Genomic DNA, 26,353 nt, shown 5'->3' with positions numbered 1-26,353 from the left:
ACCAGCTCCTATCAATGCACACACTTCACGTTTTCTAGAGATAACATATATTCTTGGACGCAACTCTAGTTTCTATATATTAACAGCTCTCTGTGCTGAAAGGTATCTGTCACTTTTTCCCCTGTCTGGTGTGAACGTCACAGACCAGAGAACCTCTCAGCTATTGTGTCTGCTATTCTGTGGGCCTTCTCATGCGTAATATCTTTTGTAGAAGAATTTACATGCTATCCAAGATTCTACGCACTTATGAATGAAGACACTTTCCCTTGTGATATTGCAAAAACAATTGAAGCTATCACCGACTTCCTGATTTTTGTGCCCATCATGGTCTTTTGTACTGTGGCCATTTTAATCAAAAAGCAGGAGAAAACACAAACAATGCTTGACAAGACGATTGCAGCGACAGTTCTTCTGTTTCTAATTTTTGATGCGTCAGCTAGACTTTTGGAATATATAGACTACTGGCATGATGATATAGTAGAAATACCAGTGTTTACATTCTCTGTGTTATTTGATTCCATAACCAGCAGCATCAACCCTTTTTTATATTTTGCTATTGGATGGTGGAGCAGGCAAAACGCCTGGGAAGCCTTAGAGATTTTTGTAGAAAGAGCTTTGAATTATGAAACAAACACAGAACAGACAACACAAGCAGACGAAGAGGAGACTTGAAAATAGCCTCACCTCAGAAACCAAACAACATTCCTCATATAAAGAGGAGTGCTGACTTGCATTCCAATCTCCAGAATAAATGAATTACAGATAATTTATCTTGCTGTTCGTCACTTCTATCTAACCCACCCAAGATCTACAGCAGAGTCAACTGCATCTTTTATTTGAGCCAGAGGCTACTTGTCCATTTCTGCTATGTCAGGGGGTCAAGAAAAAGGACGTTGAAGGAGAGGTAGACCTGTGGAAGGTTAAAAAATGTTAACCTTACCAAAAAAAACTTTGAAGTGTGTTGCAGTGATTGGACAACTACAGAATGAGACTGAATTCTCAAATCACGACATAAACTTCGGCAAAAGCCACAGAAAAGAAGGATCAGAGAGTAGCCGATATATACAAAAACCAGAAAGAATCATAGTGGAAGAGAGGAAAGGAAGAAGGGAGAAAATTTATGGGCAGGTATCTACTGTCTGAAAGACCACAATTATTCAGATTGAGATGCAGCTGGGAACAGAGAATGATGGACTGTCTTCTAGCAAAATCTTAATACAGAAACATACCCCTCCCTATCCGCTACTTTACAATGGCCTGCTCTTCCATCGCACTTCCCACATTAGGAACCACACATAGGTTTGGGACTACTAGAGAAATGCAATGTATTTTAATATATTGTAAGTATCGCTTACAGTGATGATGAGGATGAAAAGGACACACAGCAGATAAAAATGCTTCCAGTAGATGATTGCTTAAGAAGCATAATTGGCAGATCCTCCAAGGAAGAATGCCAGCAGAGACCAAGAGGTCACAATGCCACAAATTCTGAAAAGAGAGAAGAATATCCAGGAGAACATCAGCCACAACAATCAACATTTTGAGCCCTCCCCAACTCTGTTTTTATATTCACTTTCACAAGCATGACTTCCAATGTCTATTTTTATACCAAAAATTATACACTGTTTGATTGTAGTAAAACCTTTAAGCGCTTCACAAGAAGTATCAAAACCAACAATAAAAACAGTTCTCTTTTTTTAAAAAGTCCAAAAAATGTACCTTTTCCAGACACCCTTAATCACCACCTTAGTTTTTGTCTCCCACCTCCTAAAGTACTGAAAATAAAACTGAGTGTAGATATAGAATTGCTACATGTATTATACTACAGTGGTGCCTCGCAAGACGAAATTAATTCGTTCCGCAAGTCTTTTCGTCTTGCGAGTTTTTCGTCTTGCGAAGCACGGTTTCCCATAGGAATGCATTGAAAATCAATCAATGCGTTCCTATGGAAACCGCCTTCAGACCAGGTCCGGGGACAGTCTGTCCCCCGACCTCTTCTGAAGGCCGGCGGGGGGGGGCCAAAGTCTTTGCTTCCCCCCGCCTGCCTTCCCGGGACAGCGGAGACTTCTCCGCCCGCCAGCATTTTAAAAACCCTGGGACAGCGGAGAACTTCTCCGCTGTCCGGGGCGATCTTAAAATGCTGGCGGGCGGCAGCGAAGCCTTTGCTGCCGCCCGCCAGCATTTTAAAATCGCCCCGGGACAGCGGATGAATTCTCCACTGTCCCGGGGCGATTTAAAAGCCCCCGGGAAGGCAGGCAGGGGGGACAAAGACTTTTGCCCACCGCCAGCCTTCAGAAGAGGTCCAGAGGGCTCTCCAAGCTGCGGATAGCAGCCTGCTGCCCTGCGCGAGGGGCGCTCTTAAGCACAGCGCCCCTCGCGCGGGGCAGACATTCGCAGCTTGGGGAGCCCTGCTTAAGAGCGCCCCTCGCGCGGGGCAGCAGGCTGCTATCCGCAGCCTAGGCGGGAACTCTTCTGAAGGCTGGCGGGGGAGAAGGGCTTTTCTTCCCACCGCCAGCCTTCAGAACAGCCTTCTGAATGTTGGCGGTGGGGAGGAAAACCTTCCTCCCACCGCAAGTCTTCAAGACAGGTCCGGGAACAGAGGAGAAGCGCTGCGCACCTTCCCCTCTGTTCCCGGACCTGTCCTGAAGGCTTGCGGTGGGAGGAGGGCTTTCCTCCCCACCGCCAACATTCAGAATGCTGTTCTGAATGTTGGCGGTGAGGAGGAAAAACCCTCCTCCCACCGCAAGCCCCGGGAACAGAGGAGAAGCCCTTCGCGCCTTGTCCTCTGTTCCCGGACCTCCCACTGCAAGCCTTAGGACAGGTCCGGGAACAGAGGAGAAGGCGCGCTGCGCTTCCCCGCTGTCCCCGGAGATTTCCCTATGGGCTTTCGTCTTGCGAAGCAAGCTCATAGGGAAATTCGTCTTGCGAAGCCGCTAAAAAATCGGAAAACCCTTTCGTCTTGCGGGTTTTTCGTTTAGCGAGGCATTCGTCTTGCGGGGCACCACTGTATACCCCGATCCATGCTTTGCAGCAAACTGTCAAGAATAGGAAGGGATTTATTTCAGTCTCTCTTCCCTCACTTTTGGGTGGGTGGGTGGAAATATAACTTTAAAAAGCTAAGTTTCATCAAGGCCTCTATTAATAATAATAATAAATGAGATTATGTATAAAGTTAACTTTACTTACTGAAGGAAGAAATTCACTTGTGGAGAATGCCTCCAGTGGTGGTATGGGGAAATCTGCACGTTGGGGTGATTTTTATATTCTCTCAAAACCGTTCTGACACTAAGAATAATTAAGAAAAGTACAACTTTGACCTACAAAGAAGAAGAATGATCTGATAGCCAAAAATTAGCTTCTGGACCCAAACTGGTGCTGTTTGAAGCTGTAAATCTGTTGATCCAACTGCTGTTTTCACCGGACAATTCCCTCCCAAAAGAGACTCTACCCACCTGCCATTTATTTATGGACAATACATACTAAACACACTGTCACTCACCCCTATTCTTGCAGCTCTCATGCCCACATGTTGACTGTCTGCCATGAGGGAGGGCAGGCTCCATCTACCTACACACCCTCTTTCTCCCCCTATTTATAGCGGGACGTGACACCTTTCCGCAGGGTCTGCAAGACAGAGCTGTTCCACCAGGCCTTTGGCCGAGGCACAGTCTGACCCCCTCCTTTGGTAATCCTCACAGAACTCTACCCCAATGGTTGCCCTTAATTTGATTCTGAATTGATTTTAGAATGAATTGATTTTAGATTGTATTTCTATTAATTGATTGTGATTTTAGGTAAACTGTGTTACTTTTACTGTCTCTGAGCCCAGCTTCGGCTGGGGAGGGTGGGATATAAATAATTTATTATTATTATTATTATTATTATTATTATTATTATTAAGGGGGAAAAACAAAACAAAAAGTGCCCTTCTCTTCCCACTTTTGAGCCCACAACCAAAGAGGAGGTGTGTGATGGTTTTGTTTATACGCTTCTACAACTTTGGGGGGAAATTAAATTAAAAAAAATAAAGAGAATACCTCCCAGCCACTCCCAAGATCAACCCCAGTACAAACCCAGGTTAGGGCAATTTGCAATGTCAGCCTTTCCTGTGCCATCCTGCCCCCCCCCCCACTTGAGAGCAAGCAAGCCCTGAGAATATCCTCCTTCAGGCGCTGCTTGAATTTGAAGCAACCATATACTCCTCTGTCTGCTGCCATTTAATAATACAGCAAGGGCGGGCAACCTATGGCCCTACAAAACCCCATGAGTGCAAATACAAAAATGCTTTTTAAAGTCTAATACATATATGTTTTGATCTTGTAAAAAAAAATAATAATCTGAAGAAAAGTTTCTATTTTCTCTGCTTGGAGAAAATTTTTTCTCTTGGAGCAATCCCTCCAAGATGTCCTGGAAATTGCATTAAGCAGTTTGAGAGAACACTACTAGGGAATACTGACAAAGTAATTTCTATAATGTATAAAATGTTGTTAGAATGGGAAACAAAAGATGAGCAGGTGAAATCTGTGATGATTCAATGGGCAAGAGACATTGGTCACAATATTGAAATGGCTGCATGGGATAAGGTGTGGAATGTTGATTGAAAATTCACAGCATGTTATGTACTCTGAAAGAAAATTATATGAAAATGATGTATAGATGGTATTTATCTCCTGGTATTTATTTGTGTTGGAAATGTAAAGTCCTGTAAGTGAACAAAAGCCTTCTGGGAAATGATCCACGTATAATGAATTGAAGAAAATGTTCAAAATAACTTTTAGTAAAACAAAACCAGCAGCTTTTCGTTTAGGGATAGTGAATACAGAAATTCCAAAGGACCATAGAAACCTATTTATGTATGCTACAACCGCAGCCAGAATGGTCTTTGCCCAGAGGTGGAAAGAGGCTGTTGTTCCAACAAAGTAAGAGTGGCTGATCAATTTCATGGATTATGCCAAAATGGCAAAATTAACAGGTGTGTTAAGAAACCGGGGGGGGGGGGGGGGAATGATTAAGGAGTGTGGAATATTTGTGGAATATTTGAAAAATCGTGGTATGCAACTATGTGCGTTGGTAGGGTTAGCTTAAAAGTATTATTAATTGTAGAATAATTAAAAAATGGAGTAAAGTGGAAAATGCAGTGTTAAAAATTTCATTAAGAGTAGAAACCACAAAAGGAGGGAGGGAAGCTTGATTTGTATTTGTATTGGAAGGATGACATTGTAAGATTTGTATTTCTAAATTCTTGAAAACTGATATATATATATATATATATATATATATATATATATATATAAAATATCAGTTTTCAAGATATATATATATATATATATATATATATATATATATATCAGTTTTCATATATATATATATATATATATATATATGCTTTCGTAGATTTTCACGGGTACAGGAATGCAGGTTTTGGTGTCCTCGGGTGTCTTCCCGTGTAAAAGTTGGGGTGTGTAGGCGACGTTTCGACCAGCCTGAAGATGACGAGTGAGACCTCGTCGAAACGTCGCCTAGACACCCCAACTTTTACACGGGAAGACACCCGAGGACACCAAAACCTGCATATATATATATATATATATATATATATATGAAATTACATTAAATTTGAAAATACGTGCACACTGGATTTCCCCCACTTCCGAAGGGTATCATTGTGTTTCTTGCACCCTTGGATTTGCAAGCATTTCAAATACCCAGCAGCATACATGGGTGCGGCTATTGAGCAGAGTATAAGCATATACTTCCCCTGCTGCTCCAGATGTTTTGGAATGAGACTCTGTCTGGTCCAACATATATCAGAGAAAACTGGCAGAATAACAACTGCTAAGGTAGAGAGAAGGTGGTTTTTGATCACATACTTTTTGAAATTATTGGAGAGTAAGAGAAACTGGTTCCTCTTTAGCCGCCGCACATCAAATCTGCAGAAGATTTTAAACTCCCGATAGATCTGCTCTTCATCAACCCCAGGCCATCCTCGCACATTAATGATAAGGAGTGGTGGAAGCTTTATAGGGTCATCCATACCGGAAAAATTCTAAGGAAAGAATGAAGTTAACCCTTCAGCTACTGAAGGCACCATGAGGAAGATTCACAAAAGGTTCTAAGTACGGTATTATGAATCATTTCAATAAACTATGCCAAACACAACACACACAAACACCATGGTAGTTTAGAATTGGTGGTTTAACATTAATGCTTAACATCAGGTTTTGGTGGTTATTTTGATTAAAAATCAGTCACATTGAACACCCCCCAAAACAGTTCTTGTTATTTGTTTGTGGTTTGAGCACCCTGGGTTACGGCTCTGGAAGGGTGGAAGGGGCAAGTCCACTCTCCCTCATTGGTTGTCGCAGCCAGGCCCCGGACCTCGCAAGGGATCACACTATGAAGAACTGTTAGCTAGGTTGAGGAAGGGAAGAGCCAAGGATGTTGTAGACTGACTTTTTTTGGAATACAAGTCCTTTTATTGTTTGCTGGTGTCCTCAGTGGCTAGGAGTGCCTTTTACCAACAGCTTTTCCTGTTCCTGGATTGGGATAGCTTGAACATGGTTGCCCATGCATTGCCAACCTCATGGTTGGATCCTGCAATTTGTTCTATGCCGGGCTACCCTTCAGAGGCTGCATCTGGGGCAGAACACAGTGGCTAGGGGCAAACTTGTGGGGGCAAACTACTGCCAACCTATAATGCCTTGCTTGCAGGGTTTGCTCTGGTTGCCCACTATTATTATTATTATCATCAGCATCATCAACAACGACAACAACAACCAAAAACAATACACCACCTGGCACTGTTTAAAAAGCCACAGATTGCTTAATTAGCCAAAGGCCTGAGAGAGGAGGAAGGTTTTTGCCCTGGTGCCTAAAAATGTGTAATGAAGGCATCAGGCAAAAACATTCCTGTTATTGTTTTTTAGTCTTTAACTTCCTTTTTATGTGTTGCCTTGAGACACTGGTTTAGAAGGTGATTAATAAATTAACTGCAATAATAACTATACTGTTGTACTCCTATATAAAAATGTGCATACAAACATATTCAAGTGTGCTAAAACTGCATCACCAAGTACAACAATGCAGTCACACAATTTTTGCCCCAGCTCCAAGATCAAGAATTATAAACAGGATAAACAGTGCACTGTTATGAAAATTATGAATATTTGTATTGTCTGTCAGATAACATGGGCATGTGTTTTCTTTCCTCATCATGAAGAAATACTGTTTTGTCCAGTTTCTGGAATGTTTGGGGTACTTTAATAAAATGAGCTTACTTTTTGTCCTTGCATGTGCCCACATGTAACATACATGTAAATTCCTTTATTTCCTAATTGCTTTTCTCAGTGAATCAAATTCAATACAACAGGTGTAGCTAGCATGGTACGCTCTAGATGTTGACTATGACTCCCATTATTGGAAGTTCTAGCACGGGAGCGCAGCTATCGTATACCCTTGACCGAAGAACAGTACACTCCTATCTGGGATGGTCCTCCTCTTCCACCGAGCGCGCAGCTTCAGGAGGGATGCACATGGAGCGGTGCGGGAAGAAGGGGACACCTGCCTAGCCAGCCAGATCAGCCAAATCAACCCTGGTGATCAATGAGGTGACAGATGTCGCAGCCAGATTGCCTTCACATCCAGATTCCAACAACTTGGGGAAACTATCCAGCTTAGCCAGATAAGATATAATCAGGCATGTTGGGATACACTACTCTCAGCCATCCTAACAAAAGATCCTAAGAAATTTAGGAAGACTGTAGCAGACTCCCCACAGACACAGGATGATTCACTGACATTGATTCCATCTTTGCCATGGGTAGAGCATTTCAAGGCGGTTTTCTTCAATGACTGTACTCCACCTGACAGGACCATGACATTTTTACTTTCGCGGATGAGTGGCGCCCTGTCTCCATTACCGAAGTTACAAGTTAAATTGATCAGATGAAAGCAGGCAAGGCTGCTGGCCCTGATGCTCTTCCATCTGAATTGATCAAAGCCAAGTCAGAGTGGTGGGCTCTTATACTAGCGGATCTATTCACTGTGATAGATAGATCTGGTATCATGCCTAACTCATGACAGCAATCTATAATTATCCCAATCTTTTAAAAGGGTGACAAAAAGCTGCCAACCAACTATTGGCCAATAAGTCTACAGTCAAACATCGGGAAATTGTACGCTAAACATCTGCTAAATTAACTACTTGGCTTGATGAAAATAACATCATACGTCCAGAGCAGGCAGGGTTTAGGGCAGGGAAATCCACTTTACGCAACTGCATGGTTCTATTATATTATGAAATATAAAAATTATGTGAAGACCACCTGCTGGAAACTCTTACTCATGTGGTTCTTAAATGTAAACCATATGCTGATCTCCGCCAGCAGTTTCTAGATCAACTCTGCATCCCCAAATGGAAACCAGAGTTGGAGGTCATACATTTTCTATTACTGGGGAATGATCAGGAGCTCACCAAGTTAGTGGCTAAATATCTTTATTTGTTTTTTTGTCACAGAAACACATTGCAGACATCTGATCTTCCTGGAGACCTAGAGATGTAACGTTAGACTGTTTTGCCTCTTTTCATTTGACAAATGTTCTGTGACACTGGGGAGGTGGTAACTCTGTATTGATTTACTATGGGTGTTTGTATGTAATGCCAATAAAAGGTTTGATGATGATGATGACTCCCATTATTCCTCACCACTGGTCAGGCACATCTGGAGGCAACACATCTGGAGGGTCTACCTTTTAGCATCACTCTTTGCCTCATCTTCCATTCTCTAACATTCCAGGCTTCAGCCATGCAAACTACAAAACTATCTCCAAAACAACAGAGCTCATAAGAGCTCCTGCTCCCTGCTCCTATTCCATCTGAGCTTGTGGGGATGTTACACAAGTGGTTTCTCTTGGCAAGTGGCTAACTGGAATCTTTTCACATTTCATACTCACTATTTTCTGAACACCAGCTCGGATAATGTTCACTTGATTCACACATGCAGCCAATACATCGAGGTACTGAGAAAACGAGGGAGCAGTCCTTGTTGGATCACTAAATTAAGGAGAGGCAGCGGATCATAAAAAAAAATCTTCTGTGGGGAATAATATACTAGAAGAACTTAGGAATGCCAAGATTGCATGCACATATATATATATATATATATATATATATATATATATATATAAAAAACTACTTTTCTTAGAAAAGGGTAAGGTCTCTTCTACTACCTGCCTCAGAGCAATTCCCTCCGCCCAATAATGCAAACTGAAACTAGAGTACCATCACACAACACATTCCAATGTTATAAAATACAATAAATTCTTTAATTTTTGTATTTCATGGAACTCCATGCCAAAGGAAAAGAGTTCCTCAATTTGACCCCTTCCCGCTGCTACCTGGTCCCTTAGAACAGGCTTCCTCAACCTCGGCCCTCCAGATGTTTTGAGACTACAATTCCCACCATCCCTGACCACTGGTCCTGCTAGCAAAAACATCTGGAGGGCCAAAATTGAGGAAGCCTGCCTTAGAATGAGTTTAATGGAGCTTGGTATGATAACTGGGATTTTTTTTTTTATTGAAGGGATATTTTATACATTAAGAGAATATTGATATTTACTTTGGGGGTCTTAAGGGTGCTTGATGACAGTTTCTAAGGTCTGTTGCTGACAGGCCCTGTCTATAAGTATTAAAATCACCTTTCAGAACCTGTCACCAAGCAGCTACTACTAAATACAGTCATAAGAAAAAGAAAGTGAACCCCCATTGAATTCTGTGATTTTACATATCAGGACATAATAGCAATCAGGTAAACACAGCCCCAAATTTGGTAAATACAACCCCAGATGAACAACAACACGACATATTATACTGTGCCATTATTTATTTAACAAAAATAAAGCCAAAATGGAGAAAAAACTAAGTATACCCCTACTGCTTCCATAGGAATTAATAGGCTAAGTAGCGGACAGGGGCTGCTAATCAAATGTCCTTGCTTAACTGATCATCAGCACGTGTGCCCAGCTCTACAAAAGCCATAGACATCAAGTGACTTAGCCTATTAATTCCTATGGAATTAATTCCTATGGAACATCAAGTGACTTAGCCTATTAATTCCTATGGAAGCAGTTTGCTGGTCTGGAGTATTCAGATGTGTTTTAACAGAATGCCAAGGAGGAAAGACCACACAATGCTCTTAGAGAAGCAAGTCCTGCTGCCCATGAAACTTGTAGGTTTCTAGGCTACCTCCAACCAATTTTAAGTCCATCATTCTACAGTGAGGAAGATTATTCAGAAGTGGGAAACATTCAAGCTATTTACTTACCAAGAAATTCTGTCAAGAAGCAAATGGGCTATTTTCAGAAGAACTGGAAAAATAAATAATTCCATTGTTACATCTAACAATTTATAAATGGTAAGACTGCAAAATTGGGGTGGAGAGGGGAGGCTCCTAGAAAAGCTTTTTGATGCTCAAAAATAGGAATTAGATTGTTCTGAGAATTGATTAAATAAGACACCAATCTTTTAGGCCTTCAAAACTTTACTAAAAAAGACTTAGGAGGGGATTCAGAGTCCCACTCTCCCAGTCCGTCTGTTTCCACAAGCACTCCATAATGCCTCCTCTTTGCACCGTTCTGAGGGTTCTCCCAAACCAGGGGCAAACATTAGGAGGGGAGTCCCATTGTGCAAGCGGAAATCTTTGCACGGTACAGTTGTACCTCAGGTTAAGTACTTAATTCGTTCCGGAGGTCCATACTTAACCTGAAACTGTTCTTAACCTGAAGCACCACTTTAGCTAATGGGACCTCCTGCTGCCGCCATACGATTTCTGTTCTCATTCTGAAGCAAAGTTCTTAACCCAAGGTACTATTTCTGGGTTAGCAGAATCTGTAACCTGAAGCATATGTAACCCGAGGTACCACTGTACCTCTTTAGTTTCATGAAAGGAAAAGCAGCAGTAACTCCTGGCTGGTTATGTAAACAGCATCCCTGCAGCTTCTAGTTGCCTCTATAAAGGACTGAGGTGACCAGCTCCTGGAAGAAGAACTGCTAGCTACCTAAGCCTGCTGAAAACCAATAAAGCAGAAACAAAGAAGACTGCCTTGTAGAGCTTCAAATAGAAAAGCACATTGGCTTGATTGGGCCTCATCCGGGAGGCCAAATCACTGTATCTTATACTCTAGGTACTTATCACTACTAAAAGGAAATAAAAGTCTTCAAATATTTTGTAACATTCATGTGCTGAGTGAGGCATAGGATCTACAAGAAGTTCCTTTACTAACTTTCAAAAAGGAAAAACTGCACATAAAGAGCTTTTCCAGCTCTGCTTGTGCTGATTCCCCCTCCCCCTTTTGCTATGAAAAGAGAAATAACAGGATAGGAGTTATGATCACAATTATATTTGGCTGCACCTGAGGGAGAGGACAGGCTGCAAAGCACACTCCATGGGGTCAGCTGGGACAAACTACTATTCCACTGAGAGTGGTAAACAACCTCTCTCAGTGAAATGCCCACTTCTCCCCAGTGGCCATTCCAGCTGGTCAATATTAGATATGTATGTATACATGGTAGTTTTTTGTCTTGCTTTTCTCTTCCTTCTCCATTTCTTTTATGTCATTATCCATTTGATTGTAAGCTTGTAGGCAGTGGCTGCTTATTTATTTATTTATTTATTAAAAAAACTCTGCACAGTGCCTAAATTGTTAGAAACTTTAAAATACAAATAATTAGGTCATTCAGGAAGAACATTAAGTTTTGCTCTGAAACCCTCTGTCACAAATGTTCATATCCAAAAGAGGTTTGTAGTAATAATAATAATTTATTATTTCTACCCCACCCACCCGGCTGCACAGTTTCTTTATTAACAAAGAAGACAGACTGCCCCATATGTTGAACTAGCACAATGCCGAAGGAAGGGGGTATTTTAGACACGAAAAATTACACCCATACCTGATCCGCAGAGAAATGCATCATAGGCTGCCTCGTGAGGAGTCTCCTTTGTAGCTGAAAGGTTTCCAACAAAACAGAAAAGGTAACATCTCCCCAGACAGTCTACAATGATCTGACACAAAACAACTTCCAAAGACAACCTATCGTGTTTCTCTTTGTTTTATGTTGCCGTTTTCCTCCCACCTCTAAGAATCTAGAGCATGGCAGTCTCTACAAGGATTCTGAAGCAATATCATCAGATCCCATCATTAAGTTGCAATCACATCCCACTTGAGTTTGGTCTGGCAGTAGAAGTGGTATCATGCAAAGCCTGTCGGAGGTTCACTGCTGATTTTGGCCTTGCAGAATGCCTTAAGCATCTATTTTCCCAGTGTTGTGGGCTGCAGTAGTAGGTAGGGAACAAGGGCAGAACGAACAGTTTGGTACATGTGTGCTGCAAGGGATAGAAATGTGCATCACAATCCTGTTCAAAGCTCCTCGTAACTTTGCTCTGTGATGAAAGCAACTGAAAACGTATACCGTATTTTTCGCTCTATAACACGCACCTTGTTTTTAGAGGAGGAAAACAAGGGAAAAAACCTTCTGAATGAAACAGTGGATGTATCATTTTTGTGCTTCATGCTGTGGCCACAGACATGTGATCTGATGGTGAATTTGGGGTGACCCAATGCAAAAATCCTGAGAATTCCTGTGGATCCATGCTTTGTAACCACATTTTCGCACCATTGCAGCCCCAGGCAACAGTGGGTGCGTGATTTTTTTGGTGCAGGCTGTAGCCATGGACATGCTATGTGATCTGATGGTGAATTTGGGGTGACCCAATGCAAAGATCCTGAGGATCATGTGGATCTATGCTTTGTAACCACATTTTAAGTGGGGAGCGAAGGAAAAACAAAGAAGGGACATGAGAGGGGTGTGCAGAGAAGCAGCTGGCTAACAATGCAGGAGAGGGATTTAACGGGAGGGAGGAAAGAAAGGCAAGTTTCCCCCCGCATCTCTCTCTCTCCCTCTCTCTCTCTCTCTCCCTCCCCCCTCTCTCTCCCTCTCTCCCAGCAGTACCGGAGCACAGAGACGACACTTTCCCCTCTGCTTGCCTGGAGGGGAGGAATGCAGGAGAGGGATTTAACGGGAGGGAGGAAAGAAGGGCAAAAGTTTCCCCCCACCCAAGCCAGCCATCTCTCTCTCTCTCTCCCAATCTCTCTCTCTCTCCCTCCCCCCCTCTCTCTCCCTCCCCCCTCTCTCTCCCCCAGCAGTACCGGAGCACAGAGACGACACTTTCCCCTCTGCTTGCCTGGAGGGGAGGGGCTTTCCCTGCTCTTTGTTCCGTTTCAGCAACGAAACAGAGAAGGGTGGGCAGTAAGACCCTGAGGCAGAATGCAGGAAAGCAGCCGCTTCCTTTTTTCAGGTTTCCCTTCTCCGTGAAGCGCGATTTGATTTTTGCCTGATTTTTCTGCTCCAGGGACAACACATTCGCTCTATAACACGCACAGACATTTCCCCTTCCTTTTTAGGAGAAAAAATCTGCGTGTTATAGAGGGGAAAATATGGTAAATTGTAGTACTTATTCAGGTTAATGACTACACGCCAATAATTTGTTTCCATAGCCAGACATACCGTATCTGAGGCTGTCGCTTGCATGAAAGATCTCTGGACAAGGCTGGTTTGTGGGATTCACGTCACTGCTGAAAGGTATCAATTGTCAAGCTTTCAGTTCTTAAGAAGAGCCCTGCTGGATAAGACCCAAGTCCAGGATCCTGTTCTATCAGTGGCCAACCAGATGCCCATGGGAAGCCCGCAACTACAACCTGAATGGAATAGCAACTGGTATTCAAAGGTATATTACTCCCAACAATGGAAGTAGAATATAGCCATTGTGCCTATTTATATAAAAGTTATCGTATGTCCTCCTTGTCTTGCCTTTCCAGTGAAATAGAAACACTGGGCTGTCTTTTTCTTTTAGAAGAGGCAAGGGATGTTTGAATTATTTAAAAAAACAATTGTGGTCAGATAGGTGTTAATTGAAGGACGCGGGTGGCGCTGTAGGATAAACCACAAAGCCTAGGACTAGCCGATCAGAAGGTCGCGGTTCGAATCCCTGAGACGGTGTGAGCTCCTGTTGCTCAGTCCCTGCTCCTGGCAACCTAGCAGTTGGAAAGCACCTCAAAGTGCAAGTAGATAAATAGGTACCGCTCCGGCGGCAAGGTAAACGGCGTTTCCATGTGCTGCTCTAGTTCGCCAGAAACTGCTTAGTCATGCTGGCCACATGACCCGGAAGCTGTATACCGGCTCTCTCGGCTAGTAAAGCGAGATGAGCGCCGCAACCCCAGAGTCAGTCATGACTGGACCTAATGGTCAGGGGTCCCTTTACCTTGGGTGTTAATCACTGTGCATTGCAAAACATTTTCAAAACTGGAAGAAGGCAACAATTTTATTTTTCTCCTATCAGGTGTTAAGCCCCTTCCCCAATCTGTAATTATGCTCCCCATGGTCTTAAATTCTACAGACAAATTCTACAGTTGTCCATTCACTGCCTCTTAATGTTACCCTGAGATCTGCAGCCTAAGAGGGCCACTTCACTCAGAAGATACAGGACTACTGGGCAAACAATGTATAATTTCTTCAGAGACATTTGACAGAAGAACAAAGTACCATCTCCCCTAATCTAAACTGATCACAGGGTCAACATCTGCAGGACATTACCTCCACACCCCCCAAAAAAATCCTGATTGAATTCTGGAACAACTTGTTATATTTCTTTTTCAGACAGGCTAACTTAGTGATAAAACCAATGGCGACACAATCACACACAAATAAAATGGCTCACCCGTTCAGAACTTTATAAAGCTCCAAAAGATTTTCAGCTCGAGGAAACTGGAACTCCTGTTTAAAAGGAAGAATTTTTAAAAGCTTTTTGGTGGCATGGAAAGAGCTGGAGGTTCACAAAGTAACAATGGATTGCAGTGCATAGGACATCAACTACTCCAGTGCAACATGTCTGTTCTTGAAGCTTCCTATACCATTGTTTGTCCTCTAAGGCCCTGACCCCTCCAACATCATTATCCTCATAAAGATACAGGATTACTGCACATTTACTGAACAACTGGAACTAGAGGTTCAGTGGGTCACTGTGGGTCAGTCAATTGGAGGTACTTGCCTCTCATCATTAATCAGCTACTTTGAAATGTTCTGTATGCTATTTCATGCAACTGGGATGCGCACAGGAAGAAATCTAAGCAGCAGCCATACCAGGATTGTAACATACAATATGCCCTTAGGAATAGAACATCAAAGCCATAACCCGAGACTAGAAACTGTTGTGCTATCACCTTCTCGTTCACACACTGACTCAAAAGACAAGGTTTCCACTTGTTTGGCCATACAGTTTCAGCACCTCCTCCCGCCCCCAATCATTGAGCCTATCATGTTGTTCCCAAGGCATCCAAGTATACAAGCCGTGGGCGGTGAATATTAATGAGCTAGGGGGAATCCCCGCTTCTCGCGGGGCTGACGCCAGCCCCGCGAGATTGTTGATGGGTCGAGAGCCCGCAACCCCACCCCCTCTCTAGATCGGGAGTGGCTTTGTTTTAACTCATTACTGAATGTATTTTAAAAGGTAACTATCGTCAAACAAGGAAAATAAAACATACCAACATAATTTTGTGATTTTACAAAGCATAATATAACTAATAATTTTCTTAAATTATTGGGGGGGCAGAGCCCCCCAAACGAATTTTTGAGGGGGCTCGGGCCCCCTCAGGCCCCATTGAGTCGGCGCCTATGGATGGGAGGGCATTCCATAGGGCGGGCACCACCACCGAAAAGGCCCTCTGCCTCGTTCCCTGTAACCTCACTTCTCGCAGGGAGGGAACCGCCAGAAGGCCCTTGGAGCTGGACCTCAGTGTCTGGGCTGAATGATGGGGGTGGAGATGCTCCTTCAGGTATACAGGACCGAGGCCGTTTTGGGCTTTAAAGGTCAGCACCAACACTATGAATTGTCCTGTCTGCAGCACACATTTTGCCTTCATGTGGGAAAAACACTGGCGTTACAAGAGACAAGAGTCACAATCCCAACAACAGGATGGCACTAAGAACCCTCAAGTACGACTAATGCAGATCGCTTCTCTACTTCTGGGAAGAAATAGTGGACAACAAACAGAAGTTGTCACTGCTCTTTGGGAAGGAGACAAAATTGGAGTTTCCTTGCTCATTTTCTGAACATATGAAACTGCCAGGCTTTAAATTATGCTAGGCCAGTCTTGTTTACTCTGGCCGGCAGAGGCCCACCAATGTTTTAAGCAAAAGGCATTTCTTAGCTGTAGCCAAGATCCTTTGCTGAGGACTGAACCTAGGACATTCTGCATACAAACTAGGTGCTTATTTGCTGAGCCATGGACCCTCGCATTGACACAGTGAGGAAGGCAAGAGGAGAGGCAATCTTGAGCATCAGCAGCCAATGAGAGTTACCTTCCAGGTGGCCTTTGCTATGTTCTTTGTGTCCATGACAACCGGAAACAGGGCATGTATGTTCTTTTTAAATTCATCGTAGTTTTCTTTAAAAAAAAAATGAGAGAAGATGGTGATGTTTGCTTCTTAATGAACAACTAAGCTGCTGACAATAGCTTGACCAATAACCAGAAATAGATCAGTTCCTAAAGCAGAGGTAAGGATCAGGAGCAAGGATCCTACTGGGGGAAGGATACAAAAGTCTCTTTGTGATTGAAGCTGGAAGTGACATTACCAGGGAGGGGCTTGTAAAAATTCTCATGCAGATGCAGAAGATCCATCAGCATATTGTGTCCCACCAGTGGCTGCAGAGAGAAAAGGTAAGATTGTCAAAAACACAGCACTGCTGAACAGTGGTTAATGGGAGTATGTTTTAAAGTAGGCCCTTTAAGAAAGCAAATGCAATTTACTAAATAAAGGCCTAGTGAGGATCAGTTTATTGAGCTTATCACAGATCACCAGCTGAATTTCAATGGCTCTGGTCATTTCATATATAAAAATTCAACTATTAGTAGAACAGTACACATTTAATTGATATCACCTGTATAACTTTATATAGATATACATATTCTGTTAAACTTTTCAAAAGTTATTTTGAATTTTCTACTACTGTGACTTTACATCTGAATTGTTATTTTATTTTTTAAAAAACAAAGAAAGTGGGATCTACCTTCTTTGCTTTAACTAGTGTCTGGAAAAGGTTGGTGAAACCCCTTGCAGAGAACAGAATTTGCTCTCTCCGACAAGAATCGTAAGAAGTATTTTCCAGCTCCCAGCGATGCTGTGGACTTATCTTCTTCACCATCACCTGAAGCAAGACAGGACAGAAACTGTATGCTGGCAAATGTGTGCTTTGTGCACCACCTATGGATCAGCCCACATGCATAAACTGCTGAGATTTCATCACAGCTTTGTACTTTGGTCCAGGAATGGCCATAGCAGTCAAACTACTTCCTGTGCCTCCAGTGACAACGCTGGATCAAGAAGTACCCCAAAACCACAAACTTGCTGCTTCGGATGAAGTGCAAACCCATCCCACAGCAGGCAACTAACCAATTTCTTAGACGCAGGTACAACTCCCTCAGAGTGCCTCTGTCTTGCCAGGATTCAAGCTTAGCTTCTTATTCCTCAACTATTTCACCACTGCATCCAGGCAACGGCCCAGGGATCGTACAGCCCCTCTTGATTCACATGTTATGGAGAAACTGAACTGAGTGTCATAAGTAGACTGATAGTACCTTGTTGGAAACCTCCTCTTGTCTACTCCCAATGCCTTCATGTAGTTATTAAATAGCACTGGATATAAAATACTCCCTATGGCACCCCACAGCATAGTCGTCAGGGGGATGAAAGGCACTCTTCCCAAGGCTGCTCTTCGGACTCGGTCCTGAAGGTAGGATTGGAACCACTGAAATACACTGTCCCCAATTCTCATTCCTCAGAGCAGATCAAGCAATCAAGTTCTCACTCCCCCTCTCTGCAAAGGTAACCCATTAGGGTGATCAAGGCCAACTCAGTTCTGTCGCTAGGGCTAAACCCAGAACGGAATGAGTCCAAATGATGAACAGATGTACCATAAATGGCTAACAGGGAGGCAGCCTAGTAAAGTATAACAGAGCCAATTTTGTGTTCTGCCTCCAGCGACCTAAAGACCTTTATTTAGAAAGATATAACCTCGGGAAAAATACAAGCCAAATTGTTTTTATACACTCCTGCCAAAAGTTTAGAATAATTCTCAAAGTTCTATATATGGAAACCTGCACAATGGTAGAGACAAGATGTCCGTATTCCTAGGACTTGGATGCCATGAATGCACCAGTTCCATTTTAAACACAACAATATGAAACTCACTTTTTGACCTCCTAAAGGAATCGTCCAAATATCTTGAATAGCTCGTCTTAGAATCAGCTGTATTTCAAACACCTGGAAGCCTATAAGAAGCAAAAACATGAACAGCATGATATAGCTTCATTGTACTTCACTAACACTCAGATGGCTGAATTAGAAAAATGGTACAGCATTTTAAGATTGCATTTAAGAAGCAGTTCCCTGCACTGATTTCACTACTGTCCAAGTCTATATCCAATTAAGGTGTTACAAGCAGCAAGACACACTCACACACAGGATCAGGCATTCAGACGGCTTTTATCTCTCAATTCACCACTGTACTATTTTAAAATGCAGTTTGCAGGAAGAGGATGAATTGTGAGATTCCACTCTCAACACACATGTTTTAAACCCTCCCTACCTGTTGAAAGATAGCTTTCCAGAGAGCAGTGTTCTAATCCTGCTTAAACTTCCATCTCAAGGCTAGTTTTCTGTGGCAAGCAAGGAAAGTTTTGGGTGTTCTCTAATGTATGCAATCACATCACCTGCATTTTGCAGTGGTTCTCCTAGAATCCCATGTTTTTCTGGAACATGTTGAGAGTAGTATACTGTATATCATTTTCAGGAGAGTTGTGGGCATGGAGGAAAAGGATACTGCCCCTGCAAGGGATACTATCAAGTCCAATTTATTTTTATATCCATTTTCTGTTAAGTGTAGTATACTTTCTCTCTCTCTCTCTCTCTCTCTCTCTCTCCCTCTCCCTCTCCCTCTCTCTCTCTTTCTTTATTGAAGCTGCATCAGTGAAGGTGCCAGGTCTTGCAGTAGTGCTTCCCCACCACCCCAGAATTAAAAAATGGTGCATAGCCTTATGTTCAGACTCACAAATAACAGGTACAGTGATAACAAAACAAAGGTTCTATTTCTCCAATGGGTGAGAGGGAAAGATACAAAAATTCAAGGTGTGGGGCAAGGAGCAAGTAACAAATTCAGTCAAGGGCTGTGGGACACGAAATCAAAAGTGCCCAAGCTTAGGCCCCCTACCATATATATCGCGTAGAACCATAGAATCTTTCGCTTCTGCTGATGACACCCAGGAAGTTACTTCATCAATCACTTTTTTCAGCTTGTCCTTTTCAAAGGTACTGGAGATAGAAGAGCAAGGCAGCTGTTTGAAACTTGTGAGCCAGTTTGAACCTGGACTTACCAGAACGCTCCACAGACTCTCACAGAAAGATCAGTTTTACCTGTGGACCATCAAGCTCCCGGGCAAAAGTTGTTGCTGAAGTTTCTTCTCTTGTGCTTCATTCATGTATGGGATTCCATCTTTAAGAAACTTGGGGGTGGGAGAGGAGGGAGGATAAAAGTTACACCTCAGAAAGTTTCTGTGTTAAAGGAATATGGGTGCCAGAACTATCCCTTCTGTTCATTTGACTACACCAATCCTGTAAGTGGCTGTAAGGTAAAGGTAAAGGTACCCCTGCCCGTACGGGCCAGTCTTGCCAGACTCTGGGGTTGGTGCGCCCATCTCACTCAAGAGGCCGGGGGCCAGCGCTGTCCGGAGACACTTCCGGGCTATACTCCAGTATTAATTTAAAAATTCAAGTGCTTTAAAATTCTCGAGCGCAACAAAGCTCCAGTTGCCAGTTGGAACCACCCCTCTCTCCTCCCGCACATGCTGTTCTGGGGGGGGGGGGTCTTCCAACCCACCCAGCCTGACCCAATTTCAGAAGGCATGGGAGGTGCATGTGGGGAGAAGAGGGAAAACCTGCTGTGTAAGTAGAAGACGTAACAGTACTTAAATGGCAAAACAAGTAAAGAAAATCCACATTTTGTTTGCCTAGTCTATTTGTAACAGAAAACATACCTTATTGTAGTCAAAACCATAGTGAGACAAGAACTGAATGCTAGATGTTTGGAAACAGACCTCAGAATCCATTTGGCCAAATGTCATGGGAAGGAGAAAAAAGTTATAGGAATGAGCCACGTACCTGCAAAGAAAGCAGAATGACTAACAAGATTTCTGCCGGGGAAGGGCTAAAAGGCAGCATTTTTATCCAGTGATCACCAGGTAAATATAACCATTGACAAGAAAACACTATACGTACTTGTTGGATTTTTCATTGGAAAATATTGACAAACCTGAAAGAAAAATGTAAAATGTTATCACGCAAAACAGGCACCTGCACACAGTGACATTTCGATGACAAATGTGTGTTCTTCTCTATTCCTTGGCTAAAGCTATGACAGAACCATTTGCCTATTAGTAAGGATACCACCCATCTAGTCATTTACTGAAAATGACAAAAGCAACCTTTCAGGTGGAAAGCTAAATTCGCCTTAATTTTAGCACCAAATACTGGCAGACATTGCAAGGAAGCTTAGGTGTTTGTAGAGAGGCTATTTATGAGGGACTGATTTACAGCTATATTGTTCATAGATGTATTACACTCCCCCGTACTACCCCAAGAATCATGTTTGCACAGCAGATATCCAATAATTCCATCCTGACTACTTCCTAGAAGAGCCACAACCCCCCAAAATACCTAGAGAAAGAGACACCTCTGTTCTGGTAACTCTGAACAAACCATGCAGGAAACAGTGTATTCCTCTAAAACAGAGTTGGGGAACCTTTTCTGGCCAAGAGGCTACATCATTATCTCTTCACCCCTTGGTGGGCCAAACTTGGCAGAGCTGTCTGCCTGGCAGCCGAATGACTTCATGGTAACATTAATTGATGCTGTGCTTTGCAGCCCCAGTTATCATGACTTCAAAGCGCAGTGGTGGTCTGTTTAAAAGCCCTTTGGAAACAGCTTCATGCCTTGCTCATGGAGGGAGAAGAGGTAATCTGGACCTAAGTCCCTTTCAGTCTCCCACTAGAACCCAAAACAAGGCAACCACAAGCATTCCCAGCCAGATCCTTAATGCCCCTCAGTCTCTCACTCATGCTGCATGTACAGGATTTACATTTGAGTTTTAGCAACTCAAAAAGAACTCACCAAGCTGACTCACTGTAAATTGCTGGACACTCTGTCTGGCTTTTTGATAGCGCTCAGCAGGTGAATCAAAGAGGCTGGGAGGGGAGGAAGAAAATCATAAAATACTTCCATGTTGTGTATGCACCTTTATAGTACTCCTGTACACATCATCTGAAAATTTGTATGGTTAGGCAAACTTACCTGTGCTGATTACTGGGTGGAAAGGTAGAATGCAAACCTGTGAACTCCATGTCAAGGCCTGCAAAATACAAAGAACAAATTGAACACAGCAAAGGGCACCAAACTAAACTATTTGCCTTCCCCACTGTGAGCATTTTTTGTAATTTTATATTCTGCCGGTTCCATCAATGTTCTGAAATTCTTTGCATGAGACACCAGTCCACTATATTTGGTTGATTTTAAGAAGTTTCATCAGAACTGTAACTATTATAGCAATAAAACTTTTGGAATTTAGATTTACCTTGATTGTTAGTCATGGCACAACACTAATGACCAGCTGCAAATACTCACTTTTCCTGACCCAGTTTTGTCACTGGAGGTCCAGGTAGCCAGGAGCACCTTTTTTCAGCTTTGGCTGGTACAAAACCTCTTGCCGGTCCTGGAATCAGATACCTGAACTATTGTGGACAAGCTACTGATCCTTTCAAGACTGGTTTACTGCAATGGACTTTCTGAGGGGCTTCCCTTGTGCTTGCTTCAGAAACTACAGTGAATGCAAAATTCTACATTGTGACTGCCAACAAGAGTGAGATTTTGTCAGTATATTATAGCTCTCCTCAAAGCTCTACACTGGCTGCTGACTTGTTACATGGTCCAAGGTGTTGTTAATATATAAAGCCCTCAGCAGCTTGAGAACTGTTGAAGGATCACCTTACTCCAACCTCTTCAACCTGCAGAACTGGGACTTTTAAAACACCACATAATACCTCTTTAAAATAGGGATCACTCTTTTAAAGTAGTCAAACCTACACTCTGCATTCCCTGCCCTTTTATTTATGTAGGTGCCATTTTTGTACTGTTTGTGATGCCTACTAAAAACATTTTGTTTATTAAGTCCTATCCAGACATGCAATTTTATTGTGTATTTGTGTGGTTTTATTATGTATATTTATTTTTTAACTGTTGATTTACTCATATTTTGATAAATTTCAGTACATCTACTTATTGTTTTTTAAGTTTGATTTTATTAGGTATTCTGTTTTGCTTCATGTAAACCGTTTTGAGACCTTTTTGATTAAGCCATACATAAATATTGGTGTGTGTTTGTTTTGTTATTTAGACCAGAGCAGGGAGGGAGTGGTGCTCTGCTTCGCCAGAAGCGGCTTAGTCATGCTGGCCACATGACCTGGAAGCTGCCAGTAAAGCAAGATGAGCGCCACAACCCCAGAGTCAGCCATGACAGGACCTAATGGTCAGGGGTCCCTTTACCTTTACGGAGGAAAATGGCACCTCCTCAGCTCCTCAATACTAAGAAAAATAAAAGATTTTACACTCCGAACAAGATGACCCCATGCAGCTGAAAGACGTGACTGATGAGGAGCCAGGGCGTCTCCGAAGTTGCCAGGTGGTACCTCAGGTTAAGTACTTAATTCGTTCTGGAGGTCCGTTCTTAACCTGAAACTGTTCTTAACCTGAAGCACCACTTTAGCTAATGGGGCCTGCTGCTGCGCCGCCGGAGCACGATTTCGGTTCTTATCCTGAAGCAAAGTTCTTAACCTGAAGCACTATTTCTGGCTTAGTGGAGTGTGTAACCTGAAGCGTATGTAACCCGAGGTACCACTGTATTTGTTTTTAAAGCCACCTATCCTCTCAACTCTCCTTCAGTAGCAGTTGAGAGCTCACCCCTGCCACTGCTGCTACTCTGAAGCAGATCTGCAAACACTAACCTTGGTTTCCCCTTCCCTAATGAATTCTGGGGACTTAACATGGCACAAGCCGTGCGCATTCTGCTAAGGGATCCACTGGCTCTCCCTCCAGAACTAAAATTCCCAGTATGCTTGCAACGATTGTCGTTATATTAGTTTAAAAATACTAATCCTGGAGAGGGTGAGCGGGTTCCCACTGAGTTCAGTGGGGTTTGCTTCCATGCAAGCACGTCGAGGCTTGGGCTGGTCAGATCTGCCCAGGGAACCCTTCCCTTCTCCTCCTCCCCGTTACCGCAGCTCGATCAACTAAGCCCAAGGCCAGCCGAGGGCCATTGGGAGATGCCCACCCCCCGCATCTCCCTCACCGACAAAGTCGCAGCCGAGGATGAGCTCCTGCAGCTTCGGCAACTTCTCCTCAAACTCCCCGGCTCCCACATCCATCCCGCTTCCAAGCACACGTGCGGAACGAGGCTATTCCCGCCCCACAAGAAGAGCCGGGAGGAAGCCACGCCCACCGCCTTGAAGCAAAATGGAGCGACGCGAATTGCCGAGGCTAATTGGATGCGAGCCTTGGCTTCTGCCTCCCTTGAGCTTTTAAAGGCGGTCGACTCATGGGCTGCCCCCTCCCCAGATCCACAGAAACTATGCCCCCAGCAGATGCCTCCCCCCCCCCCCACGAAGGCTTGCTTGCTCCTCGCATTGGGGGTGTTTTTACCCATGATTTCCCCCAAAGGGCTCAACAACTATTATTATTATTATTATTATTATTATTATTATTATTATTATTATTATACCCAGCCACCCTGGGTGGTCTACAGCACATATAAAAGCATAGTAAAACGTCAAACATTAAAAACTTCCCTAAACGGCTACCTTCAGATATCTTCTAAAGGTTGAGTAGTTCTTTATCTCGTCAACACCTGATAAATTATGCCTATTTCATTGTTTTCCAACATTTGGTATCAAATATTTCCATGCAGTAAGGCTATATAGGCAAAATGTGATGGTGTTGTGACTATTTTCTGTTTTTTATAGTTGTCCATGCAACAATTTACTTCACAATAGCAGACACCATCTGCAGTGAGAAAATTAGCTATGTTATATTTTAAACAGGCACCCACAGGAAATAACAATAACAGCCTTCCTCAGTCTGATGCCCGCCTGCTATTTTTTTATAATAAGAATAATGACTATTATTATTATTCATAATAATTTATTTATACCCTGCCCATCTGGCCGGGTTTCCCCAGCCACTCTGGGCAGCTTCCAACAAAATATTAAAAATATAATAAAGCATCAGACATTAAAAACTTCCCTAAACAGGGCTGCCTTCAGATGTCTTCTAAAAGTCAGATAGTTATTTTCTTGACATTTGATAGGAGGGCGTTTCACAGGGAGAGTGCCACTACCGAGAAGACCCTCTGCCTAGTCCCCTGTAACTTCATTTCTTGTAGTGAGGGAACCGCCAGAAGACCCTCAGAGGAGACCCTCTGTGTCCAGGCTGAACGATAGGGGTGGAGACGTTTCTTCAGAGTTAATAACGGATCTCCTTAAAAAAGCCGTCCCAACAAAAATTCATGGGGCGCCTCACCCATCATTTCCCACAAAACCCCTTTCTCCTTGAACACCCACTTTCTTCCCAACTAGGGCCGCAGGAACTTTCGCGGAAATGGACAGCAGCGATACTGTATTAAAAAGTGAAGGGTTTGGGGGGCCCTTTTAAACTTTATTTAAATGTTTATAAATAAAATGTGAAAGTATTTAAGCCCTGATCCTAAATGTAATCAGGACTGTTTAAAAATTGGGCCTTATCCCATATAAACAGAATTGGCAATAAAACAGGAAAATCCTGTGTATGTAGTACTCAGAAATAAACCATAGCACATGTAAACTTTCAAATACTCACTTTGAAAGATTAAATTGCAATGTAACCATTAATCTCCAGACTCAAAACACTTTGGTTTGGGTAATACACCTCACCAATATACCGTGAGAAAGGTTGCCTGATGTATTGGATAACTGACACAGTTGTTCAGAATCTGGGATAATAGATAAACAGTGAGAACTTTAATTAAATACAACATTTCTGACTATGGGCCTGGTGACAGAATTAGATGTTAAATCAACCGTTCTAGTTTGATTTTTTGACCTTAACAAACTGAGGAGCAGAATAAATTAGGCTAATAGGTAATTCAAAGATCAAGGCTCATTAGTGCAAACGGCATGTTTAAATGCAAATGAGATCGACCATAAACTTATTGTTAGCCTAACTTCTCCCAACTGACTTTCAGCTGTAAGGGTGACCATGGGGCCTACTTGATTGTGGTATAGACGCTATTGTCACAGTAGGGCAGGCATGTCCAAAGTCCGTTTTGAGGGCCTAATCCAGTTTTGGTTGGCCCTCACGCATGTTCACTTCATCAAATCTGGCCCTATTTGAAAAAAGTTTGGGCACCCCTGCTGGACGGTGACTGAAACCAGTGCAAATGAATAGGGCAAATATGAACCACTGCTGTCACAGGCCCTCATTGTATATTTAAATTGTAGTCCCAGAGACAAATTGCACCCATTAGATTTTCTTGTCAAAGCGGGTATGAAGCTTATACAGCAAAACAACATAACTAGTTTAGGTAAAGGACCCCTGGACGGTTAAGTCCAATCTAACTAAACTATGAGGTGCCCTGCTTATCTTGCTTCAGGCCGAGAAAGCCGGCATTTGTCTGCACATAACTTTTTGCATCATGTGGCCAGCATGATTGACCACTTCTGGCGCAACAAGACACTGTGACAAGTGCCAGAATGCACGGAAACACTGTTTACCTTCCCACCTATTTATCTACTTACACTACTTGAACACAACTATGTATTCCTGTGCTGAAACAGTCCAAATTGGCCAGTCTGTTCATCTTGCTGAATAGTTTTGTGGCAAGAATAGCTGCAAAATACTAAGCTGTACATGCAGTAGTAGCAAACAATAACTTTTTTCACTGTTACCACAGGCTAATTAATTTCTGTTTTGTTTAATCACTCTCTGATCCTTTTTATATGTGGGTAGTTTTGATAGAAAAGCAGCAAGAGTGCCCTAATCAAGCTTCAGTTTCATAGATCAGGACCAATGACCAAGAAGCTGTAAAAGGCATCAGGATTATACTGCTCTGAAATTATTTCTAAGAAGTTTCAGCTGCAGCCCAATTTGTATAAAACTATATATTTT

General features: G+C 42.8%; 2 protein-coding genes and 1 pseudogene across 7 annotated transcripts in view; 1 reads left to right on the top strand and 2 right to left on the bottom strand.

Annotated features, from left to right (window-relative positions):
• LOC310841187 (proto-oncogene Mas-like) overlaps nt 1-1,247 on the top strand; it is a 1,746-nt pseudogene extending 499 nt beyond the window's left edge. Inside the window, exon 2 of the transcript in view lies at nt 6-1,247. The product of the transcript in view is annotated as a proto-oncogene Mas-like (transcript). The remainder of the gene's footprint in view (nt 1-5) is intronic.
• The window catches only part of PNLDC1 (PARN like ribonuclease domain containing exonuclease 1), a 52,155-nt gene extending 26,829 nt beyond the window's left edge, over nt 1-25,326 (bottom strand). For 3 of the 5 annotated variants that reach the window (XR_014562526.1, XR_014562527.1, XR_014562528.1), the window contains exons 1-19: nt 23,505-23,788; nt 21,455-21,512; nt 21,275-21,348; nt 20,384-20,417; nt 20,143-20,266; nt 19,523-19,611; nt 19,320-19,420; nt 18,302-18,381; nt 17,121-17,258; nt 16,686-16,755; nt 16,412-16,497; nt 14,772-14,827; nt 13,562-13,629; nt 11,948-12,001; nt 10,323-10,365; nt 8,953-9,052; nt 5,871-6,046; nt 3,187-3,285; nt 1,356-1,488 (exon numbers count right to left, since the gene is read on the bottom strand). Coding sequence is in view for 2 of the 5 variants with exons in the window: in XM_083732520.1 (XP_083588646.1) it covers nt 1,416-1,488; nt 3,187-3,285; nt 5,871-6,046; nt 8,953-9,052; nt 10,323-10,365; nt 11,948-12,001; nt 13,562-13,629; nt 14,772-14,827; nt 16,412-16,497; nt 16,686-16,755; nt 17,121-17,258; nt 18,302-18,381; nt 19,320-19,420; nt 19,523-19,611; nt 20,143-20,266; nt 20,384-20,417; nt 21,275-21,348; nt 21,455-21,512; nt 23,505-23,580 (1,599 nt within the window). In the remaining 3 variants the exon portion in view is untranslated. Of the gene's footprint in view, nt 1-1,300; nt 1,489-3,186; nt 3,286-5,870; nt 6,047-8,952; nt 9,053-10,322; nt 10,366-11,947; nt 12,002-13,561; nt 13,630-14,771; nt 14,828-16,411; nt 16,498-16,685; nt 16,756-17,120; nt 17,259-18,301; nt 18,382-19,319; nt 19,421-19,522; nt 19,612-20,142; nt 20,267-20,383; nt 20,418-21,274; nt 21,349-21,454; nt 21,513-23,504; nt 23,789-25,045 lie in introns of those variants that run through there. The other 2 variants (XM_083732520.1, XM_083732521.1) reach the window with 2 other exon arrangements.
• ACAT2 (acetyl-CoA acetyltransferase 2) overlaps nt 1-26,353 on the bottom strand; it is an 833,137-nt gene that overhangs the window by 671,041 nt on the left and 135,743 nt on the right. The gene's annotated exons all lie outside the window — the stretch shown is intronic.

This window comes from Podarcis gaigeae, assembly GCF_964106915.1.
Source record: "Podarcis gaigeae genome assembly, chromosome: 3".
Taxonomy (NCBI): domain Eukaryota; kingdom Metazoa; phylum Chordata; class Lepidosauria; order Squamata; family Lacertidae; genus Podarcis; species Podarcis gaigeae.
This window is presented reverse-complemented; position numbering and strand designations above follow the sequence as displayed.